This window comes from Martes martes, assembly GCF_963455335.1.
Source record: "Martes martes genome assembly, chromosome: 11".
NCBI classification, from domain to species: Eukaryota; Metazoa; Chordata; class Mammalia; order Carnivora; family Mustelidae; genus Martes; species Martes martes.
Window position 1 is genome coordinate 88,804,560 of NC_137899.1, and position 24,966 is coordinate 88,829,525.

The 24,966-nt window shown below is 41.8% G+C and overlaps 1 protein-coding gene across 1 annotated transcript in view; it reads left to right on the top strand.

Moving 5' to 3' along the window:
• EXOC4 (exocyst complex component 4) overlaps positions 1-24,966 on the top strand; it is a 721,703-nt gene that overhangs the window by 15,035 nt on the left and 681,702 nt on the right. The window contains exons 2-3 of the mRNA XM_080818086.1: positions 8,558-8,747; positions 19,972-20,166. Coding sequence (XP_080674212.1) covers positions 8,558-8,747; positions 19,972-20,166 — 385 coding nt within the window. The remainder of the gene's footprint in view (positions 1-8,557; positions 8,748-19,971; positions 20,167-24,966) is intronic.

The following is a 24,966-nucleotide window of genomic DNA, read 5'->3' on the forward strand; positions in this document are numbered from 1 at the left end:
ACAGGGACAGTCTGTCATTACCTATAGGTGATCTCCAGGCTCAGGCTAGAGCCCTGGACAGGTCGTTAATTTTTCGCAATTAGTTGGCAACCTTCCTACATGCTTTTCTGGCTTATGATATTTAACAGTCCCTACTAATCCTCTAATACCAAATACTTGTACAGTTGATGCTCTTCAAAGAACTGCTGTCTGGTCAGCTTGAACTATCAAAGGGCTTGCTGAGAGGAGGAAATTAATGAAACATGATTTGATCCATTTCATCCTCTCCCTTCCCCAAATTCCATTCTTAGATTAAAATGGATCATTGGAAAAGCTTCATGCTCGGACTGTGTTCAGAGTCACAGTCTCTTGGTCTGAGTTGTGTTTTAATGTTCTGTTCTGGAAGGAACTTACAAGAAATGACCACATAAAATTTATTGTTTTTAGAAGGTGGTTGAGGACCTTGTTCACTATATTGTATATTGTCATCCTTGCTGTTTTAAGTGAAAGATTTCTTTTAGAATTTAGGAGTAGCTTAAAGTTTGCTTCCTCAATAGAGGAACAGGAATCCATCTTTTTGATAATGAGAATGACTTAACTGGCTACATTTCCCTTTTTGGATGGCTAGGAACCTCATGGTCAGATTGAGGGCTTGTTTCCTATCAACTCTTTTGCCTCCATGCCCTGCATACCTGAGTTCCACATTTGTATGGCATCATTTTTTCCTTTATCTCCTTAACTAGGTTCACTTTCTCCTTTGTATTGCCTACATTTTTGTACAAATGGTCTCCAATCTTTTTTAGAAAGAGGTTGGATAGATGTAAAATGAAACTTGAAATATTATTGAATATTTGCATTCAGTATTCATTATTAAATACTGGTTGAAAGCTGTGTTTATACACAAACAATGAATCATGGAACACTACATCAAAAACTAATGATGTACTGTGTGGTGAGTAACAATAAAATTAAAGAAAAAAAGAAAGCTGTCTTTTTTTTTTTAAGTTTTTATTTATTTTTCTTTTATTTCTCTACACCCAACGTGGGGTTCGAACTCACTACCCCAAGGTCAAGAGTTGTGTGCTTTTCCCATGGAGCCAGCCAGGCTCCCTGAAAGCTGTTATTTGCCTGGGTGCTAAGCCCCAGGTGGCATCAAAGAACACTTAGAGGAAAAGTCCACAGAGCTGTACCTGATCTGGCTCCCAGCTTCTTATCTGATCCGTCACTGTCCCCTCTATTGCTTCTCTGAAGCCACGCTGACTTCCTTGCCGTTCCTTGTACCTTGAACAAGCCAAATGTCCCCTGCCTCAGGGCTTGTGCATCTTCTGTTCTTTCTGGAATCTGTTTCCCCAGAAAGTGCCTTCTCTCTCCCCCTCATTTTCTAGAAAGCTCTATTCAAATGCCATCTTCATCTGAGAGGTTTTCTCTGGCCTCCTTGTTTTGTACACTCCCCCTTCTCTACCCAGCCTCTGTTTCTTCCATAACCGTTTCTTCCCGGCCTGCATGTGTTGTGTATTTCTCTTGTGTTACCTGCTTCTCCAGGATGTAAACCTCCTGAGGGGAGGAATTGCTTTTATCCCTGGCTGCATCGCTAGCTGCTTAGCACCTGCCTGCCACGTCCTAGGTGTCTAGGAACTATCGGCTGAACGACTAAATGAACTCAGTAGGGTTGCTGTAACTATTATTTGTCCTTTCCTAGAGATTTTTGAGCAGGCATTTCTTTCTGTGAGATAATTTAATAGCAGTTGTTTCTTAAGGCAGAGAACTGCCCTCCCTGACCTCTTCAGAGCCTGCATTTGGCTGCTGCTCATTATTTAGCTTTTCCCGAGCACTTCGAATGTGCCAGGCACTGTTAAGAATATAAAGAAAAGGTCTGACCTCAATTCGTGAATAAATATCTTCAGGAACTTTCGAATGGGGGAGGCTTTGGGCTAACAATATTGTGATGCACAGATGATTTATTTGGTTCCTAATAACGTGTCAGCCCACACATCAATGGCCCTTGATGTTTTACCAAGCACGTTCGCATGTGTTGCCCATCACAACCACTTGGTGAGGCAGGTACTCTTACTATCTTGTCTGCTTGGTGAGAAGAGAGACAGACACAGAAGCTAAGTGACTTGCTCGATGAGCTCGAAAGTGGCCAGCACCTCATGGTTGACACATGATGAGAAGAGTCAGAAACGTAGGATATATTCCAAATTGGCAGTGTTTTTGCTTTGCGTTTTTTCTGCATCCTCTCATTTTGTCTTTGACGGAAGGTTATTGTTTCTCTTGAGGGATGGGTCACCTTGGGGTGGCTAACCGTATCTTCGTAGGTGTGCTTTTTCTTTTATTTGATCTTCCTTTTGTCTTTTTGAAGAGCAATATACACTTTTGTGTGCCTTCCCCCTGTCTGGACTCCCATTACTCTATTAAGTCCAAAGCGAAGGCAGAATTGCTCCGTAGAAGGAGTCCGTGATGGTGACCAGTTATTTTCCTTTCAGAACACTTGACCGGCTGGACTGAAAAACAGAAGCTGGTGTTTAAAAAAAAGGAAAGTGACAAATTCAGTTTCAGATCTGCAGTTACTTACCTCAGGTTTAACGCTTGTGTGGAAGGCTCGCTGGGAGCTGCTGGCTGTGAATTCACTAGAACCATGTAGCGTGTGTTCCTACTAGGTGCTGTGAACAGTAGCTCATTGTGTGCACTGTGGGCCTTTTAGCCCATTAGGTAAATAAATTCCTTCCTGGGGACTAATTAGTCATGGTTAGAGATGTAATTCATCATGCCAAATGCCAGAGCTGTCTTTGTGCAAAATTCTTGGTGATCCAGAAATGTCTCTGTGTCTGGCTTAACTAGAATTTAGTGTATGCTTTTAATGTTACTCCGTGACCCTGGCAATAGTTTGTAAATCTTAATGGTTGTGAGAAGAAAATCTTAAGTGATTCAGTAACATGAAAGCATCTTGGGGTGGCAACTTCAGATTGTTTCTCCTGTGCTCATGTCCTTCAGTTCATGCTTCTTGTCCAGACTCAAGACTCTGGGAGCACTTAGCGGGTTTTTTAGGGTTGTCTACATCTCTGCCCATCTCCTCTTCTCTTCACATGTGAGCTGTAGCTTGATCAGGAGCCGAAGGCACAAGAAGTAGGAGTTCACAGTGGGCATAGTGGAAAAGGCATGGGCTGTGAAGTTAGGTATACTTCGTGTCAAGTCCAGTTCCCGTCTTAGCTGTGTATGTGAGTGAAAGTTACCTTCCCTCTCTGTTCCTCTGATTTCATCTCACCAGACTTTCTGAGGATTATCTTAGCTATGTGTGCAAAATAACCACTGCATTCCCTGGCACATTATGGCCACTACCTAATATCCTTTGCTTCACTTTCCTCTTCCCTTTCTCAAATGTAGGACACAAGGATCGATGTACATTTCTGTATTTAGTTTGAAAATTTCCCAAGTAGATGAGTGAGAGCTGGCTTGTCAGCACTCACTGTCCGGGGGATCTTGGGTAATTTTTGGTGTCGGCATTTACCAAAATGTGGTTTTAGGCGTGATTATTAAAAATACAGTGCCTGTATTATAGGATATAAAAACCTCTTCCTGTTTGGACTGGTCAGGTCATATTAGGAGTGTGTCGTATTCACTGGTACTACACAGGATGGGGAAGCTTTTAATGTCAGACGGCTCAGGTTTGAGGCCCGACTCTGCTACTTAAAAGTTCTGTGCCTCTAATACACAACTCCGTTTCCTATCTGTAATAAGGCTGGGGGAGGGGGGGCTGGTAATGGTACCTACCTCTAAGGTTGTTTTCAGGAATAAGTGAATTATTATGCCTAAAACCACTCAGATGAATGTCGGGCATATAGTAAGTTCTATGTGAGCATTAGCTGTTTTGGAAGGGAAATCTACAAGGCTGGTGGGGCACATGGGAGCCACGTTGTGGGAGAAATAGTTGAAGCAGTTAGAGATGTTTAATCTGAGAAAGAAGTACCAAGAGCCTTTTACCACTTGAAGAGAAATTGTGTGGAAGAGGGAATAGACTTATGTAACTGAAAAAAGGTGGAACTTGGATCAATGGGTAGAAATTATAAAGAGCCTGATTTTATTTTAAAGAAAGGCGAGCTGTTGTAATAAGGAGAGCTCTTCAAAATTGCAGTGAATGGCTTTGCGAACTAGTGAGTTTTCCATCTCACAGAGGCTTATTAGAGGGCTGGGGAGAGGTTCCTGACCTGGCTGGCGAGGTGAACTTAGATGGCAGGTGTTCTCTCCCACCCTGCTCTCACTTGAGATGAAGTGACTGGCTTAAAGTAAGACAATTCCACATTGAAATTTGCTGCGTTTTGGTAGCAGACATGAATACTTTTGCCCTAGACTTCTGGTCTCCTTTTATGCTGTATCATTCATTTATGGTGCAGATATTTATTGTGGGAGACATTGCACTTCTGGTCTCATTTTGCAGAAAACAAAACAGGCGTTGGGGATATCATCTACTATCCCCTGACACCACCCAGTCTCTGAAGGAACCCAGGGAATTACGGTTCATTATTGCTGGGAGCCCATTCTCTTTGGGAGTGCTGTTCCTGAAGTTCTTCTGGCAAAACACTGAGCGCCCTTTGTTTTAGACAGTCTCACCAAGGTTGTGTATTTGGATGTTTGGAAGATAGAGATGCTCTCTCCCTGTACAAGAGCAGGCAGGCAGGTCAGGTGTACTGTCCAGTATAAAAGATGGAGTTTTCCCACATTCAGGTTCCTCTCTTGTCACTCACAGTGTGTCTGGGCATAAAGTTGGGTCCAGTTGCCTAACCCTCATGGGACTTGGGGCAGGGGTGGGGGCTATTGCAGATACGCCAGTGCCCCGGCTGTGTGCTGTGCTATAACGAAGTCCTTTGTTTCTGACCCACGAGTTTTGTGTCTTCTAGCAGCATCCATGAGACTCTGGCAGGCTAACTTGTTAGCTTATGAGTAGGATAAAAACGTCAGACTCTCTACAATTCTTGATGTCAGGGAGGAGTAAGGTGAGTCAGAGAGGTTAAATCTCATGCCTAGTGCCAAATGACCTAGCATTTTGGGGGTGATAGAATTTGAATCTTTGTCTCCAAAGAATGTCCTTTGCATGACGTTGTGGAACACTGCTATCGCCCTTGCTGCCCTGACTGCTACTACTGTGACAGTGAGAACCAGCAATAGCCACCGCCATTCATTGAGTGCTGATGATTTCCCAGGCTTTGTTGGATCTCCTTTAATTCTCACCAGTGGCCCTATGAGGAAGGTGTCCTTATTCTATGCATTTTGTAGATGAGCAAAATGAGATGGGGTTGCCTGGGTGGCTCAGGCGGTTAAGTGTCTGCCTTCGGCCCAGGTCATGATCTCAGGGCCATGGGATCGAGCCCTGTATCAGGCTCCCTGCCCATCGGGGAGTCTGCTTCTCCCTCTCTCTGCTTGTGCTTTCTCTCTCTGTCTCTCTCAAATAAATAAAGAAAATCTTTTAAAAAAATGAGATTTCGCTTATTTGTGGAGCATAAGAAATAACACAGAGGACATGGGGAGATGGAGAGGAGAAGGAAGTTGAGGGAAATTGGAGGGAGAGACGAACCATGAGAGACTGTGGACTCTGAAAAACAATCTGAGGGTTTGGGACGAGCTAGGAGTGGGAGGTTGGGTGAGCCTGGTGGTGGGTATTAAGGAGGGCATGTATTGCATGGAGTCCTGGGTGTGGTGCATAAACAATGAATTCTGGAACACTGAAAAGAAATTTAAAAAATTTAAATAAAATGAGATGCCATGACCAAGGTCATACATGTACTAAGTGGTGGAGCCAGAATTCAAATTGTAGAGGGAGGATGAAAACAGGACCACTCCTAAGGGCTGTCAGGAGGATTCGGCGTACAGTCTGTACAGTGTGCAGCCCTGGGGGTTTCTGGAAGCTGTGGTAAGCCTCTCTAAATATTTGTGGCTATTATTGTTATTAGTAACCTTGTTGCCCTCCTTTTCTCTAATTAAAAAAAAAAACCTTCAGTGGTTTTGTTCTCTGTTTCCAACTAAAGGCAAACTGTCATTCAGCCCAGTTTCCATTAAGAGGATAAAATTAAAGGGGCACAAACCTGGCATAGGCTCTTTCCTTATACAAATATTTTCTCTAAAAATGAAAACATGAGCTAAAACCCCCTATGGACCCAATTTACTTTCTAATCTTCATTTTAGTAACCCTTTCTATTTCATAAATAACTCCTAATGCGGTGGTAATGTGTTACAGTGACAGCTGATGCCCGAGAAGGTGTCCTCTCTGGGCCTGACATTTTCTTTAATGGTAATTCTCCTAGTTAATGTAAACAACGTGAAATGTTTGGCATGTTTCCTTGCACAAATGGCGGTGGAGAGGAAATCAAAGCATTGTAAAGACGGCAAACTGATCTGGTGTAGCTCTGACAAATCCGTGGCTGTTTGCTATTAGAAGGGGAAATCAGAGGTAAATACCTAGGAACTCTTCCCTTGGGGACAGCTGATAAATCGAAGGCATTTTCTGATTGTGCTTTACTTTAGATTACCAGCCTGGAAGGTTTCAGATTTAAAGAGCAAAGTTATGTATCATAGAAACAATAGGAAGGCACGCTTAGCTCCCTGTACCCAAATATTGCAAGTGATATTGGTAGCTCCATCTCTGAAACCATATTCCTCCGAGGTTTTCCACTCTGATTTATTTTATTAGCCAAATACTTGTGCAGTATTTTCTACCTGAAAGTAATCTTGGAGGTAGGTAGTCTGATAGGATCACCAATTGACAGAGGGGGACACAGGATCTGGCCTGGTAAAGGCCTTCCTTCAAGTCTTGGGGTTCCTAGTGTGTTGCTTTCCAGAGTCCACCGCGCAACCCTTAGAGGCTTTGCATTTTCCTTCATTATATTTCTTGTCCTGCCCACCGCCCCCCTTCCCCACCATTTCCTGCTAGAACTGGTCTCTTGGCATCCCTAACACATTTATGAAATTCTTTTTAGAGATTAGATTGATGTCGAAGACTGGTCTGTGGAATCTCCCTCTAAATTGAGAAGGAAGTTTTATATATGATGTGGTTCATGAATTAAGATATCTTGCTCTAAATGACAGTTGGGGGAAAAACTGTTCTACAGTATTTTGCTTGTGAATATCTGGAAATAGATGTGTGATTGATTCACAGATAGACCATCTCTGAAAGCAGCTCTAATGATGGACTTATAATTGATTGCATCCATCATCTAAAGCCTAAACTACCCCTTCCCTAAATTAAAGATAAATGAAATAAGCGATGCTGAATGTATATAAGCTGACAAATCTGAGGGAATTTAATGAAACTCTAAATTACTGCAGCCAACAGATAAGAGAAAAAGGTTTCTTTGTTACTGATTAGAACACTAAAAAAAAAAAAAAAAAAAGGTCCAAAAAAGATAATAAAAGAAAACAAAGATCTGTGGCCCATGTATCAAACTAAGTACTAAGTTATTGAAAGACTTTTAGTAAGTATCTATCTCATTCCCTGGTTATTGTTGACTCATATCAGTCTTGTTAGTGCTGTGATGAATAGTAAAAGTCAGGATTTTCTTGTAGTATAGCTTCTGTTATTGCTGTTGTAACGTATTTTAGAATTGATGTGACCTTATTTTCAGGCCGCTGGGGGCTCTGTACCAAATTTAGTTAATCTAAATGAGCTATTTGGAATGCTCCGTTCCTCAGTGTATAAGTAATTTCATCAGTTAGTACACTTTTAGCTTTATATGAAAGACCAACTGAGGGTGACTTAAACTAATGGGTATCTATTATCTCCCCTAACGAGAAGTCCCGAAGGAAAGCAGCAGTAGGTGTTGGCTGCTTTGAGGGTTCAGTGGTATCAGTGTAGTCGTTTGGCATTTCTCTTGACTTTCCTTTCATGGTTGTAAGGTGGGTGAAATATCTGAGTATCTTAGCTTTGTTTAATAATATCCAGTGTCCAGGAAAAAAAAACAACAACCCAATATCCAGCTTCCGGTTAATCTTGCAAGAAAACTGCACCTGGAAGTCTTCAGGTCTCGTTGGCCAGCCTTGTCGCTGAGATGGTGAATGGAATTCCTGGGATTCAGACAAGCAAATCAGAAACTGCCCGGACTCTCACAGAGTTCCTGCTGCCCACCATCTAATTAAGATTCGTGTGCCACCTGGGTGGCTCAGTGGGTTAAGCCGCTGCCTTCGGCTCAGGTCATGATCTCAGAGTCCTGGGATCGAGTCCCGCATCTGGCTCTCTGCTCAGCAGGGAGCCTGCTTCCCTCTCTCTCTCTCTCTCTCTGCTTACTTGTAATCTCTCTCTGTCAAATAAATAAAGTCTTTAAAAAAAAAAAAGAAGAAGAAGAAGAAAAAAAAAAAAGATTAGTGTGCCAAGGAAAGAGTGGAGGGAAAGGCTGCTCGGACAGGCAACCACCAAATCCACTTAGATGGGCTCCTGAAATGTACTAGGAAGGTGGCTTCAGTGTTTTCTGTTAGTAACTTGTTTTATTTGCTACCCCCTTAGTGAGGGGAATGTGCTGGTGTATTAACTCCTCTCTCTTCCTTTTTTGCTCTTAAATTTGATTGAGCTTGATACAGCCTCTGTCTTCACCAGGACTCTGTCTACCAGTGATGATGTGGAAGACCGAGAGAATGAGAAGGGGCGCCTTGAAGAAGCCTATGAGAAGTGCGACCGGGACCTGGACGAGTTGATTGTGCAGCACTACACGGAATTGACCACAGCCATCCGCACGTACCAGAGCATCACGGAGCGCATCACCAACTCCCGAAACAAAATTAAGCAGGTGGGCCTCCTTGTCCTCTTGGGATTGTTGCCCTCCATTAGGCCAGGGGTCGTAGTATGTAGAGGCGCCGAGATAGCGGTGACTGGCCTTAGGAGGGACTCATCGTGGCACTTTCTGGGAGTTTTGCAGTGTCTGGAAAGCCTGGCTGAAAAGGAGCACTGAGGGCATCCTAGAATCCCCTCCTCGCTGTGTCTTATCCTTGGCTTCTGCTGCTGTTTCTTGTTGCGCTGTGAAAGGACATGGGGAAGGTGGCCTCCGCATGAGGACATGAAAGGGGAACTATTTGAAGACCCAGGGCCTCTTACTATTAGAGGCTCCTATTTCTGTGTATCCCGTGTATTTAATAGGCTCCTGTCACACATTGTGTGTGCCTGCGTGTGTATTGCTGTAGCCCTTGAAACATTTTTTGAAATTTGGGCTTTGAGTATGTCCCCTCATTTGAAGTTGGTTGTGACTTCTGTGCACTGATGAGTCATTCCGGGTATGATTGTGACAAGGAAACCCAACTTATGAATTACGGAGACATGTATTTATGAATACTGAAATTCTTGAATACCCCTCCTTAGTCGTGACAAGCAGGCAGTAACTTCTGTTTTGTCATTTTTCTCTATTTTGCAGCGATTTCTTATTCATTCTTTGTTTCTTCCTCTCTCTCTTTCTACTTCTTGCTCCTTTCTCTTCCTGCCCACCGCCTTTGGTCGTGGGATCTTAAAAAGCTCCTGGTTCCTGGCTTCCATGTCTTTACTGCCTAACGGACAAAGTAGGTTCCTCGGGGGTATTTTTGTATTTGGCAAAGGGATGAACCGACCTTCGGTGACCGTCACATCATAGTCCTGGGGTCTCTGACTGTGTGTTTGGAGGATCACTCCTTAAATTGCTTTTCGTAGCAGTCTGCTAACGGTAACTGCTGCCGCTTAGCACTGCTTCTTTGCCAGGCTTGACCGTTCCTCGCTCAACAGGTTTAGGACTTGAACGCTGGTCTCCCTAACTCTAAGCTCCTCGCTGCTGGTTTTCAGACCTCTTTTAGGCAGTAACCGCACTTCTTAAAATGAGCTATCTTGTGGAACCCCGACATCCTAGCTGCCTCTTGTGTGGTGTTGGGGTGTGAGATGCAGAGCCTCATGCTTGGTCTCCTCCATACTCCACAGCTGCCCCTCCAGCACTTCTGTGCCCGCCGGGCTGCACAGACCATTTGAAAGGAGCTGCCAGTGCTGTTGATTGGTTCCGAATTCGCTGCACTGTCCCTGCCCAGTAATAGCTGTGTGTACAGCTTTCCCCCATGTTCTCTTGTCTGTCTTCTAGACCTTGCCTGACAGTTTTCTAAGCAGTTTCTTAAATTATTCTTAGAAAAATGCTATTGACATGTGAGTTTCAGCCTCTAAGAAGACCATTTTGAGAATCAGCAAGCTCTTAACCTTTTCTGAAGCAATTTGATGACCTCTTTACATTGTAAAATTAACTGGGCATTTTCAAAAGGGATACTATAATTCTTTGCCTTTACAAATGGTGAGTTCATCCTGTGGATTTATCTGTGAAACTAGGTAAAGCTATAGATCAGTTTAAAGTCAACTGTAGTCCATTTTGACCCAATATACTGAGCTCGAGAGGAGTCCGAAAATGAATGTCTAGTGCTGCTGACCTTCTGGCTTTGCCCTGGGTAATCACAGTAAGGGTGAAGGTTTGGTATTTCTGTTTTCTGATTAGTCTGCTTGGCTGAATGGACTTTGTCCTCATGTCAAGGGAAGCCTGTAGTGGTTTCTGCCTTGACTCCCTATCACTTGGAGTCAATAGCTTCTTTGCCCGGAGAGTTTTGGCTGGTATTGAGAAAGAGTCTCCTCTTGATTATTTCACATTTGTTTTAGTAGCCACAGCCTGTTCGCCATCCTCATTTTTAAGTACGCTGGAATTTTGAGCAGAAGAAAACAAAAAGAAAACTTTATTACATCAGACACTTGTCAAAGTAAATGTCACCTAATTCTATTATGAATTAGCTCAATATTGGGAAGAGAAAGGGCTAAAGCTCTTTTCAAAAAAGCCTTTAATAATTGATAAATGGGAAAAGAAAAATGAATGTGAATTTGTTTTTATTGTATAATTTGACAGTTTTGTACTGTGAAAGTCCATTTCTTATCACCGAGGAAGCACTGATGTGTTCTTACTCATCTTTTCCTGTCATTTTTGGCTTTTAATTGCACTTTGGATTATATATAACATATAGGTGCATATAGTCATGCATATTTTTAAAATAAAAGTGGGGGTGCGCCTGGGTGGCCCAGTGGGTTAAAGCCTCTGCCTTCAGCTCGGGTCATGATTCCGGGGTCCTGGGATCGAGCCCCGCATCGGGCTCTCTGCTCAGCCGGGGGCCTGCTTCCTCCTCTCTCTCTGCCTGCCTCTCTGCCTACTTGCGATCTCTCTCTGTCAAATAAATAAATAAAATCTTTAAAAAAAAAAAATAAAAGTGGGGATGACCTGAATCACGACGGGGCTATATTATTTTATATCCAGTAAGATAGTGAGAATGTGCAGATGTGAGTTGAAATTTTCTTTCTGCTCTCTGCCAAACAAATGTAATGAGGATTCATTCAGCAAATATCTGTGGAGCTCTAGCTGTGTGTCTGGTTCTGTTTTCACTGCTGGGGTTATCCCCACGGAGAACACCTATCCCTGTCCTCACGGAACTGACGTGCTGTGGGTGGGGACAAAAAAACAAAGTGGGTGATGTTTAACCACGTGGATTGAGTCTCTGTGTGAAGTGTCTGTTTTGTGCTGAGCGTTGATCGAGGCTCTGGGGTATAGAAGTGAATAAAACAAATTCCTGGCCTTGTGGAGTTTACGTTCTGGTTTCCATTCTAGTCAAGGGAAACCCACTGTAAATTAGTACAGGGTGGTATAACAGATGGTAAGGAGTGCTGTGCTTTCAAAGCCAAAAGCAAGGAAGGGAGAATTGCGCGTTGCTGTTTAAATGGATTGGTCAGGGAAGGCTTGACTGAGGTGACGTTTGAGCCAACGCCTGAAGGAAGTAAGGGAGAGTCAAGAGAAGCACCTTAGGAAGAAGGATTGGCAGGTGCAGAGAGGTCCTGAAGCAAGGACATGATGGGAATTTGGGGGAAGCAGCGGGGAGGCCAGTGGGGCTGGAGCAAAATGGGGTGGGGGAAGGGAAGGGGAAAGTGGCTGGAGAGACAGAGCTGGTGGATGAGGTGCAGTGTGGTGGGTCAGGTCACCGGGGGTTTTGGTGACTGTAAGGACTTGGATCATAACTCTTGAATGTGGTAGGAATCCATTGCAATAAAGTTTTGAACACAAGAATGGCATGATACAACATTTAAAAAATTTGTATTTAAATTTAAGGGGTGCCTAGGTGGCTCAGTGGGTTAAAGCCTCTGCCTTTGGCTCAAGTCATGGTCCCAGGGTCCTGGGATGGAGCCCCAAATTGGGCTCTCTGCTCAGTGGGGAGCCTGCTTCCTCCTCTCTCTCTGCCTGCCTCTCTGCCTACTTGTGATCTCTCTCTCTGTCAAATAAATAAGTAAAAAAATCTTTAAAATAAAATAAATTTAAAATTACTGTACCTGACACACCGAGTAGATTTCAGTGGGGACCACGGCAGGTGAAGATGTTCATATTCATGCTTTTAGAGCTCGAGAACACAGAACTGTTGACATTTCCCAGATAATAGTTTCATCTATGGATGTATATTAGTAGAATCTAAGTCCTTGAGGATAATGAGATGATAGAGTTGACTCTTTTCCTAGAGAGTCAAGTCTACTGGGAATTTTTTTTCTACATTAAAAAAAATACATGTAAATAAAAGAGCATGTATGATTGATCAGGTCAAGTAATGTGGATAATCAGAATCCTTAGGCTATCCTATTACTGTTGAATATGTATTGATATCAGTCGGAATGACATGTTACTGCACTAGAAAACCTAGAGTCCATGGGTTCTACCGGTCTCCTAATAATGATGGTTACAGCAGCAGCATCAAAATAGAAGGATATGAATGGGTACAAGCTGGGGACTTGGGTGGCACAGGTGATACTTGCTGGTCTTTGAATTGGAATCTTTGCTCTGCGCTGTAGGGTGTGGATGAGAGGACATCAGATTTCTTTAAAGACACTAAGTATCTGTCTCTTGTTTATCCCAGGAGCTGGTGAAGGGAAAATGGACTTGTCTCTATGGTGAATGCGCACACTTTACATTTCACCTCAGTTTCAGCTGCCCCAAGTTGGTACTAGATCAAGCTCTTAACTCATTTCTCTTGCCTGTAGTTAGAAATAACTGTATGTGATTATTCAAACAAAGTTGTTGAGGGTTTAATCATTGCGTAGTAACACATTCATTACTTAACAATTAAAATAAGTTTGTGGCCTTTTTTTTTTTTTTTCAAAGATTTTGTTTATTTATTGGACAGAGATTACAAGTAGGCAGAGAGGCAGGCAGGGGGTGGGGTGGGGGAGGAATCAGGCTCCCCGCTGAGCAGAGAGCCTAATGCTGGGCTCGATCCCAGGACCCTGGGATCACAACCTGAGCCGAAGGCAGAGGCTTTAACCCACTGAGCCACCCAGGCGCCCCTAAATAAATAAAATCTTAAAAAAAAAAAGTATACCTTGAGAGATAGAATAAGAACAAAGAATAACCTTAATACAAGAAAATGTCACAGTAGAGCAACATGGATGTGGCAGGAAATTATTTACAGCCCAGATGTAAGGGGGGAAAACCCTGGCTGCTTCTTGGAGAAAGGGAGAAAAGCCTAGAAAGGGACATGCTCAACAGTGGGCAATAATGAGATAGCATAATTTAAAATCTAGGCAGTAGAGTGTGTGAAGGCGTTCACAAGAATTATGAGGTCGTGTTTCCATTAAGTTTGTGTATCTGTATTTGTGTACTATGTCCAGACTCTGCGACTCAAAGGAAAAGTATTACCCTTGAAAAGGGTTCAGTGGAGCCTCTCAGAGAATTTAAGACCTTAGAATGGCAGCTAAAAAAACCAAAACAAAACAAAATCCTGAAGGGAACAAAAGCATGGGAATAAAAGTTTGAGAGTAATTTAAAAGTGATTGGTAGTTCTAAAGGGCTTTAAAACAGAGCAGTGAGGAGTGTTTCTGCATGTCATTCCTTCCAGACACTTTGTGTAAGACTATGGGAAAAAAGGGGTCGGACACATGCCAGGAGAATACCCATGAACACGTTTATATGTAGATTTATTTTTTGCTACAGAAGAGAAAATAAATTTTGTACTCTCAGAATTAAGAATAATGTCAACTGTTAAATTAATTTTCAGTTAACATCCCTTGCTTATGGGGAACTTTGTAGACTCTTTCTAGTATGTAGTTTCAGTGGGGGGCTTGCATATTCGTTATGCTCTATTACAGATACTATGCATACCCAAAGACACCCCCCCACCGTTATCCTTGAACAAAATCAGAAAATCGTTGAATCTGATGACGTGAGGCCTGTATCCATCAGCCTCTTTTACATCTGTCTCTGTTCCTATCTCACAAATGCAACCACGTTGTTATTCAGAGGCCCTGGGCAGTTTTCCTCTCTTTTATCTTCCCCGGAGCAAGGCTGCAGATAGCTCTGTTTCTCTGCTTTCTGTATCATCTCACATACCCATTCACAATAACCTCTTGGTTATCTTCTCTTTTTCTAATAGGCTCTAATTAGAGTGGCTGGAGGATCTTGTATGTCGAAACTGAAATTCTTACTGAGGCCACACAGGTGATTAAGAGCAACCATGAAGTTACTAGAAGTCCAAGGAAGCAAAGGAAACTTGTATTTAAAGAATGATTTCTATACTTGGGTTTCAGTGTGTTGATTTGAATAGCTTGACTATGGATTTATTGCAGGAACAAACAGTAGCATAAGTTTTCAATCTTAATGATCCTGATAAATTCAATAGAATGGCATTAAAATGCTGTCACCACATCGAGAAATAAAAGTTTAGATGTAACTTGGTACCATTCTCACATTTTAGATGTTACTCATTGATGGCTGCAGTGCGGTTTCTCTCTTTCCTGCATAAAAAGCATTTATCAAGCTATAATTTATCTGCAATAAAATACAGTATTTTAGGGTACAGTTCAGTGAGTTCTGGCAAATTTATATATCCTCGAATGTATTCCCATCCATCCCAGAGAGTTCCGTCCTGCTTCCTTGGAGTTAAAATTCTGTGTTCCCCTCCTTATCCCCTAATCCCTCCACATCCTGCACCAAACAACTACTGATTTAAATCCCATCACTATATGGGGCACCTGGGGGGCTCAGTCGTTAAGCATCTGCCTTTGGCTTGGGTCATGATCCCAGGTTCCAGGGATCGAGCCTTGCATCATGCTCTCTGCTTGGGAGAAGCCTGCTTCTCCCTCTCCCACTCCCCCCTGCTTGTGTTCCCTCTCTCGCTGTGTCTTTCTCTGTTAGATAAATAAATAAAATCGTAAAAAATTGTAAATAAATCCCATCACTATCGATTATTTTTTATTTTTGCGTGTTCTAGAACTTCGGTATGTATTTTTTTGCACCTCGCTTCATTTGTTCATCAAAATGTTTGAAATTCTTCTTATTTCTTCTCTTTTATTGCCAAGTAGTATTCCCCCCTGTCGCCCAAGTTTTAAAATAACATTTCTTCATAACTGGGACTTTCTAATCAAAAAGTTGAAGCCTCAGGGCAATCTAATATTAAAAGTTCTTGTAGCTTCCTACGTCTGGGGCTTTGGCTAATAACTTAGTTTAGGGAATAATTTTGGTGATGTACATTTTCCACATAGCCTGATGCCATCTCCCTTACCCCCAAACACAGACACAAGTTCTACATTCCTTTTCAGTTTCCCTCCTTGTAGTAGGCAAAGAGGGGAAGTGAGCTGACTGCATTGTATATATCTTAGTGTGAAATGCCATAATGGTTTTTTTTCCAATGAGAAAGGAGTTTGCTAACCTTTACTGACACTTAGTAAGTTTATCCCTCCCTCTCTTGCTCAAGAGCCTAGTTGGGTGTTGCATGACATAAAATTTGTTTTTAACAATTTCCATAGTAACTATTAAAAAAAAATCTGAGAATTGCAGAACCAAGTTGAGAAGAGTAGAATATTAGAAATCAAACTTCAACAGATTTTAACTAAGATTGAATAGCTGGAAATCCTAGCCCAGACACCAGGGACTCCAAAGAGGATTTGGGAATGACAGCCTTGAGAAATAGGTTTCAGAAGTCCTTAATAATTGGCATTAAGAGATACACAGTTGTAGCGTATTGAGTAGGGTTGAAGAGTAGAGCATGGGGAATATAGTCAATAATATTATAACAACTTTGTATGGTGACAGAGGATGACTACACGTAATCGTGGTGAGCATTTTATAATGTATATGATTGTCCCATCACTGTGTCGTCCACCTGAAACCAATGTCAACTATACTTCAATTAAAAATTTAAGAAGTCAAACCCACAAGTGATGACAAAAACGGTACTTCCCCATTTCATCCTTCCCCAGTCCCAACTGCAAAACCTCAAAGGCACTGACTATTACTCTTAGTGAAATGCTTACAGTAGTCTCGACTTTTCTATTTTAAAGATTTTATTTATTTATTTATTTGACAGAGAGATCCCAAGTAGGCAGAGAAGCAGGCAGGGGGAGGGGGAGCCTGCTCCCTGCTGAGCAGAGAGCCCCATGCGGGGCTCCATCCAGGGATCCTGAGATCATGACCTGAGGTGAAGGCAGAGGCTTAACCCACTGAGCCACCCAGGTGCCCCGATTTTTCTATTTTAGACATGGTATAGGAGCTTCTAGCTATGGAAGATGGGGATTTAGGTCTGCCTCCCACTCTTGTCCCTACCCCACTTCATCATCTTCCCTCAACCTCTCTCTCTCTGGTTGTATCGTAGGTTTTGGTTAAATAGATGGTGCTGATTTTCTTAAAACCACATAAATATTTACCTCTAAGCCATCCAGCGTACTTTTTGTGCTTCTGCAATTTCGTTGTTGCTGCTTTCCTTGTAATTACTGATTGACTGTTCCTGTTGCCTTTCTTCTGTGTTGGTTCTCCCCTTCCCTGGATCCCGTTTGCCATCTTCTGTTTTTCTCTTGTGTTGACAGAGTGTGTTTTTCGCTAGCTTGCTGAGATATCGTGCATATAAGGTTTATTTATTTATTTATTTATTTATTTATTTTTGGAGAGCTTGTATGTCTGAAAATCTCTTTATTCTTCCCTCACACTTGATTGATAGTTTTTCTGGGAAATAATTCTCTCTCAGGATTTTGAAGCTGTATTATTCCTTTGTCTTGTAGCTTTTAGTGTTACTGTTGAGAAAAGTCTGATGCATTCTGATTCACAGTTCTTTGTATGGATTTCCTTCCTCTCCCCACCCCCCTTGAAAGCTTTTACGATTGTCTCTTTATCCCTGTGTTCTCACATGTCAGGATAATGTGCCCTGGCTTGGGTCTTTTCTCACTCCATTTTCTTGAGCACTTGGTGTGCTTTTTCAATCTAAAAACACGTGTCTTCTGGGACACTTTCTTTTATTATTTTATTGGTATTTTTCTCCACTCCGTTTGTCTCATTTTTCCTCCCCTGGACCTCCTATTTGGCAAGTAGTAGACTTCTTGGATCAATCCCCTCATTTTCTTTTATCTTCTCTCTCTTGTTTTTGTTTTATTCTCTGGAGATTTCCTCAAGGGTAGCTTCTAGCCTTTATATTGGATTTTTTTTCTATCATATTTTCATTTCCAAGAGTTGTTTTGATTCTCAGTTGTTGTCTTTTTTTAATAACGTCCTATTCTTGTTTCATTGATGAAGTGCCTTTCCCTGTTTTCCCTAAGGGATCTTAATTATAGTTAAAAAAAAATTTTGTTTCCTGTATAGATGTTTGTCCCATACCCCCCCCCACCCCCCCTACACTTTTTTCTTTTGTTTTGGTGCCTGAATTTGCATATTCCAGGCTTTCCTTGGCTAACTAGCTGAATGGAAGAGGGAGGAGGTACAAAGCTGATCAGGAGCTCAGAGTGTTTTGTGAGCCTTGTCTAGTGATGAGTGGGCAGGGACCCAGCCATTTCCTGGGTGAAACCCCAGATGTCACTAACTCGAGGTCTTTTTGCCTGGTCACCTTTCGCAGGGAGAGCCCCACGTTTCCTGTGTTGGGGCTGAAAGTCCAGCTGAGTGTGTTCAGAGCCCCCTGGCCAGAGGCCGAGGGTCTGCAGGGGGTTGAGGATGTTACTGTTCCATAGGCCCATTTTGATCTTGTTTTTGGGGTTTGCTGTCCAGTGTCTCACACCCTTCCTGTAGCCCGGATCCTTTCTGATTTTCAGGTCATAAACCTTCTATTTGGCCACTGTTTGGCGGGGAGGGAATTTCCCATCTGTGTGGTTTGATGAGGCTCCAGGGCTCCAAATACGCCTTATGGAAGGTGTGAGCCCTGTATTCCCGCCTTCGGTGTTCTTGGTGCTTCTTGTCCATGGTAGCAAACCCCACTCCACGCTAAGACTTTCAGATTGCTCTCCTCTGCTGAATTACTCACGTTCCTGCCTTCTTGCCAACTTCAAAGGTTTTGTTACCATCTCTTATATGCCATTCCCGCCTCTCTGTTCTCCTTTTTAGGTGCTTTATGCTTAGAAGATTTTTCTTTTTTAATCACTTTGGAAGTGCAGAAGACAGTAATTAGGACCGTCTTCAGTAGATTTTCAAAGGGATCCATGACTCCCCCCAAAGCGAATAATCATGCCACTGTGCTTATCAAGAGAGATTACAAAATCTCTTTATTTATAAATTAAAGTGTTCTTTTTACATTAGAGAGTTTCTTAAAGGTGGGATTTGGTATTACCCTGAAGTTATTGGCGGAATAGAGTGAATGCTTTCTCAGGAAGCATTCTGGTCTTAGCATTCTGTCTTTATGTTTCCCTTGTGTGTTGGAAAAATGTTGAAATTTAGTTTCATAATGACCAGAAGCATAATATTTCTGAGTATGTGCACCACCACACTAAATCTCACAGAAGACAGATTTTCAATAGTCAGAAACATGGTAGACTTTCTAGGGTGGTGGAAATATCTTGTGTTTGATTGTTTGGATTGTACAGGTGTCTTGCATTAGCTAAAACTAATCAAATAGTGTACCTGACATGTATTCATAAATCTTACCTAAAACGAAACACAAAATAACTGCTCTCTATCTCTCTCTTAAGAAAAAAAAAGTTGGGTGTTGTGCCTGGGTAGCTCAGTCGGTTAAGCATCCTACTCTTGATTTTGGCTCACGTCATGATCTCAGGGTAGTAAGACTGAGCCCCGCCTTGGGCTCTGTGCTGGGCACGGAGCCTGCTCAAGATTCTTGCTTTCCCTCTTCCTTGCCACACTCCCAGCTTCTTTCTCTCTCTCTCTCAAAAAAACAAAAAAAACACTGTAAACAAATACTAAATTCTAATTTAAATAAAAATACGTGTGAGGAATGTCAAAAGTATAGGAAAGTAGCTCTGTGAATTGTGGAAGGCCGTGATTCTTTTTATTTCTTGTCATAAAAATTGAAAAGTATTAATTATGAATATGAAAATGTGCTCCTCATGTACCTTGTGACTACCCCTCCGTGCTCCTCCTCCTCCAGTTTTGTTGAGCTGTGCCGTACTGGTCACCAAACTGCAGATCGATGAGAATGCTTGAGATTGTCTTATTTAATTTCTAAAAATCTTTGGTATGTGCTAGTTCCTCTTATTTTGAGATTATCTCTAGATGTGTCTACTCTTTTCTGGAAAACGGGCTTATTTTGATGTCAGTCGAGATGAATGCGCAGTTCCTTGGCTGTAAAATTCCTCTGACTTAGGGATGTAGGATGGTCCAAGTGACGTATCAGCTGAGTAAGAAACATGCAGAGAAAATGGGCGAGGAATAATAGCATGGACTCTATCAGGCATTCTCTTTTAGATATTTTAACCTCAGTGGGTGGATATTTTAACGTATTTTCAGAGATCTCCTAGTCCTAAGTCCCTTTTTCTAGATTCACTCAGAGGTAGGTTAGGAATTGTTTTCTCATTTCACAGGAGAGCGAAATACACACAGAGTTGGAGGCGACCCATCTAGGTGAGTCGGTGTCAGAACCAGGATGAGAATTTTGCAAGCTGACCAGCCATGGGGATAAGTGGGAGGGGGGATTAGGAACATTCCCTTCTAGTGACACTAACGAAGACAACTAACCAGATTGTAGGTTTCGGATGGCAAGACTTGGAACTGACTTGACGTTGACCCTGTTTTCTTGTAGGTGAAAGAGAATCTGCTTTCGTGCAAGATGCTGTTGCACTGCAAGAGGGATGAACTTCGGAAACTGTGGATCGAAGGAATTGAACATAAGCATGTCCTGAACCTGCTGGACGAAATTGAGAATATCAAGCAAGTGCCTCAGAAGCTGGAACAGTGCATGGCGAGCAAGCACTACCTCAGTGCCACTGACATGCTGGTGAGAGGACGGTTGCACTGACGGTCATTCCCGCTAAGCTAGGAGAGCCCTCGCTCTCATTCCCCAAGCGCTGGCTTTCATGTCGCCCGTTACAAACTGCCCTCTTGGGATTCACGAGCCCTTGCAGTTGAAGCCCGACTGGTTCTCCTCCTAATTCTAGTGTTTGAAATAGTAGACGATTATTATTGTATTGTCTGCCTTTGGAACCATGGCAAGTTGTATAAGGGTAAAAAAAAAATTTAGTACCTTGATCGTGTTGGCATGGTAATGAGAAATGTTTGAGTTTCAGGGGAAGATGGTTAATGAATCCCATTGTATTTTATTTATTTATTTACTGATTTTTTTTTTTTTTTTTTTTTAAAGGAGGCTCCATGCCCATTGTGGAGCTTGAACTCACAACCCTGAGATCAAGAGTTGTGTGCTTTACTGATTGAGCCAGCCAGGTTCCCCTAATGAATCCCATTTTAAAGAATGAAATCTGTATGAGAGACAGCTTTAGGTGATTGACAAACTTGATGTTCCAAGTTCTTTGGAGGGATTGTTATGTGAGGGCTTTTTTTTTTTTCCCCTTTAAATTGATAAGAAAGAAAATAATACATTGATGAGAAGGAAGATAATTCTGGAGCAATAATTCTGGAAGGGACTTTGTTAAGCAAGAGTACTCCACAGCCTGGCCTTTAGCCTCTGAGTCCATTCTGTTACTATTTTTTTTTTTTAAAAGATTTTATTTATTTATTTATTTATTCGACAGAGATCACAAGTAGGCAGAGAGGCAGGCAGAGGGGGAAGGGGAAGCAGGCTCCCTGCTTAGCAGCGAGCCGAGCCAGATGTGGGGCTTGATCTCAGGACCCTGGGATCATGACCTGAGCCAAAGGCAGAGGCTTAACCCACTGAGCCACTCAGGCGCCCCACTATTATTTTTTTTTTAAAGTAAGCTCTACACCCAGCGTGGGGCTTGGACTCAAAACCCTGAGATCAAGAGTCGTTTGTTCTACTGACTGAGCCAGCGGGCTGCCCCCATTCTGTTATTTTTTGAATGAGAAACAAAAATTTGGAGAATGTTGCAACTGTTGGTACATGTGGCTGAGTGTCCAGAAGATGAATAAAAAATAATATCCATCTTCTTATTTATTAAGACTGATTTTCTCAGGGCCTGTGGCTCTTAGAGGGTGCTCTGCCTACCTCTCCTTTCCACACAAGCACCCCCACTGCCCTCTGATTCAGAGTTGTGTGGGGGCTACAGAAGCCCTCTAGCAGATGACTACATTTGGATTCTTTTTTCCACAATAGGTGAGCATCCCTTATTTTTGTTTCACCAAATTAGATTGGCTCTAACACTGGGAAAAATACCTAGAGGGCTTGGTGGGAGAAGCAGGGTAAATCATCCAAGTGGTTCCAATTGAGATTTTCAAGAAGAATTTTGCCATAAGTCCTTCATAAGAAGCTTTTAAGGGAATCTGGTAACCAAGACGTGAGATATGCTATGATAATCCTATCCTATGTTAAAACCTGGTTGTGTGATAGGAGTGTAAAGGCGCCTGGGTGGCTCGCTCAATGGGTTAAGCCTCTGCCTTCAGCTCAGGTCATGATCCGAGGGTCCTGGGATCGAGCCCCACATCGGGCTCGCTGCTCAGTAGGGAGCCTGCTTCCCTTCTTCTCTCTCTGCCTGCCTCTGCCTACTTGTGATCTCTGTCTGTCAAATAAATAAATAAAAACTGAAAGAAAAAAAAAAGAGTGAACAGTAAGCAATTCACTTAACCAATCAGCTGAAAGGACAGGAGTATATGTGGAATGCCACCAATATGTTCCTTCTGCCTGTTGTCTTCAGTGTTCTCCTGTAGACTGTTTCTTCCACATGTAGGTGGGGTGTGGGGGTTTGGGAGAGAAGAAGGGGTGTGGGCTGTGGCCTGTGGCCTGTATCTTTCCAGGTTTGCAGAGGAAATTTTTTTAATTAGAAAATATGGGGGTAAGGTCTAGGTTGGGTCAGCTTGGGTATTATGATTGTCAGTTCCAATTAAAATTATGTGGTTGGGGCGAGTGGGGAGGGAAGGAAGAGCAGTTACCTCCAGAAGGAGGTGAGTATATGAGCTATGTTTTCCAGAAGTTCCTTCTTTTTCCTGTTTGTTGTTGTTTATATATTCTGGATACTAATCTTTTGTTAGATATATTTGAAATATCTTCTCCTAGTTGGTGGTATATCTTTTTACTTTGTTTATGAAGCCTTTTATTACAAAGAAGTGTTAAAATTTAATGCAATAATTTTTTCTTTATCCATTTTTTTTTTTTTTAGAATAGCCATTTTATTTTGGTGCTTTTTTTTTTTTTTTCAGTGTTTTGAGAGAGAGAGAGCATGAGTGTCAAGGGGAAGGGTAGAGGGAATGGGAGAGGGAGGGAGAGAGAGAATCTTAAGCAGGCTCCAGGCTCAGCACAGAGCCCTGAGATCATGACCTGAGCAGAAATCAAGAGTCGGATGCATAGCTGACTGAGCCACCCCAGTGCTCCATGTCCAATTTTTATTTTAAGAAATTTTTTTTCTATCCCAGTGTCATATAGAGAATCTCCTATGTCTTCTTTAATCCATTTGGAATCTGTTTCCATATATGGTATGAACTAGGGATCTAATTTTATCTTCTGTATAAATAGCCGTGTGGCTCAGACCATTTGCTGAATTTATTTCCTCCTGACTTCTAATGCCATCTTGGTCACATATCAACTTTTCATGTATGCATGGGTCTGTCCCTGAGCTCCTTGTTTTGTTCAGTTGGTCCTGCTTATTTCAGCACCGAAACCATGCTGTTTTAATTACTATTATTTTATGATCTATCCTGATGATAGCAGGTAGAGACGTTCCCTCACCTCGCTTTTCAGAATTATCTGTGCTATTCTTGGCCTGTTACTCTTCCTCATGAATTTTAGTATCAACTTGTCATATTCCTCAAAAAATGTCATGAGATGGATTCAATATAAGAATTTCATCTTTGTAATATTGAGTCTTTTCAGTGAATAGGTCTCATTTATTGATTTCTTCATTTATGTTCTATATAATAATGCTTAGTAATGTATTGCTTAGAGGTATTACATATATCATTTTTTGCTATTGCATTTTTTAGAACAGTGGCTTTTTATTAATAACAACTTCCAGTTATTTGTTGCTAATGTAGGGATGTGATAGATGTTGTTTAATTGATCGCATTTCCCTGAACCTAATCCCAATCCTGTCTGCCTGGAAAATGATGATTTATTCTTTAAGGCTTGGCTCAAATTTCATTAGCTCTCTGAATGTCCCAGGTGATTAGATGCTTTTCTCTTAAAAAAAAAAAAAAGTATTGTTTTTATTGTGGTAAGAATATTTAGCCTGAGTAGATGCTTTTTTTGTTTGTTTGTTTGTTTCCATAAGCTGCGTGTACTTCTTGTAATACAGTTGCTTTTGTTTGTATGGTAGGTCATTGAGGTCAAGGGCTTTATCTTACTTATTTTTGTCTGCCCAGTTCTTAGCACAGTGCGCCTCATCGAGTCAGGGTTCCCAGATCATTGGCCAAATGGGTAACTATGGGAAAGACTTTAATATCATTAAATGGAGAATAGGGGATTTCCTCTCTAGGGGCTCTGGTCTGATTTTTCTCTGGTTTCAGTGTTTGTTTTAACGGCAAGTTTCTCTAGTTTTTAACCTTTCCTTTTTGCAATATTTAAATGAACAGCAAACAATGATTATAATAACTGCTAGTATATATTGAGTTTTCATTACGTTCTGGTACTTTTTTAAGTCGGTTACACTTGTTAACATATTTAATTCTTGCAATAACCCTACAAGAGAGAGGTTTCTGATATGATCCCTATTTCTCAGACGAGGTAGTTGCTTTGCATGATGCTAACGTACAATGACGATTTCATGAAGGTAGGATTCAAGGTGTGCTTAAAAGGTTGGAAATTTCCTTCAGTTTGACCTTTTGTATATGAGTGAATAGTATGGTCTGTAATTGCTCTTTCATTGGACTTCCTATGGAAAAAAAAAATCACATTTCCTTTCCCCACCGTTACGTGCTATTAGAAGTAAAATCTACTTAAGGCACCTCAAGGGTCCAAATGAAAAAATCTTTGCTTAAAGACATCAGAGGAAAGTGAATACAAAAAGTCAAGTCTTTCAAAACTCTCCGATTTCCTTGGATTTGTTTATCAAAAGATTTTGCATTTCCGTTGGAAGGCAGGTGCAGATGGCCAGTAATTTAATCCCTACTCAGGTTCATAAATCCAGAGTAAATAAATGAGTAGTGACCCATGGCTCCTGTCAGCTCCTGCAATTCCTGCCTCACCCTCACCCTGGTCTGATAGCTGTAGACTTGGCTCCTAGATGGCATATTTATTTCTTCTTTTGATATGATAACCTGAGTATTGCATAAAATAATTAAATTGTCATGACAGGGAATGTCTGCAAATAGGCATGGCCTTTTGTTTCCTTCTTCAAGGTAAACAGCTGCTGTTAGCTTATGAAAAGCTAAAAGTGGTCCAACAAGAAGCCTGTATCCGTCACATTGAAATCAGAGACTTGATTAATATTGTAGCCTGTAGCTTTGTGATATGTACGGTTTAAATTAGACCTTTGCAGTCATTGTGCTAGGTTGATGCAAGCACATTAATGACATAATTTCTGGTTGCTGCATCACATTTCTGCAGTCTGTCCTTTGTATTCCACTCACATTAATTGAAGTAATTTTGCCAGTGAAGCGTGTTTCAAACCTCTGCATTTAAATTGAAATTTTAATTCCCTTATTGTCTTGAAAAGACGGCTGAAGATGCCTTGTT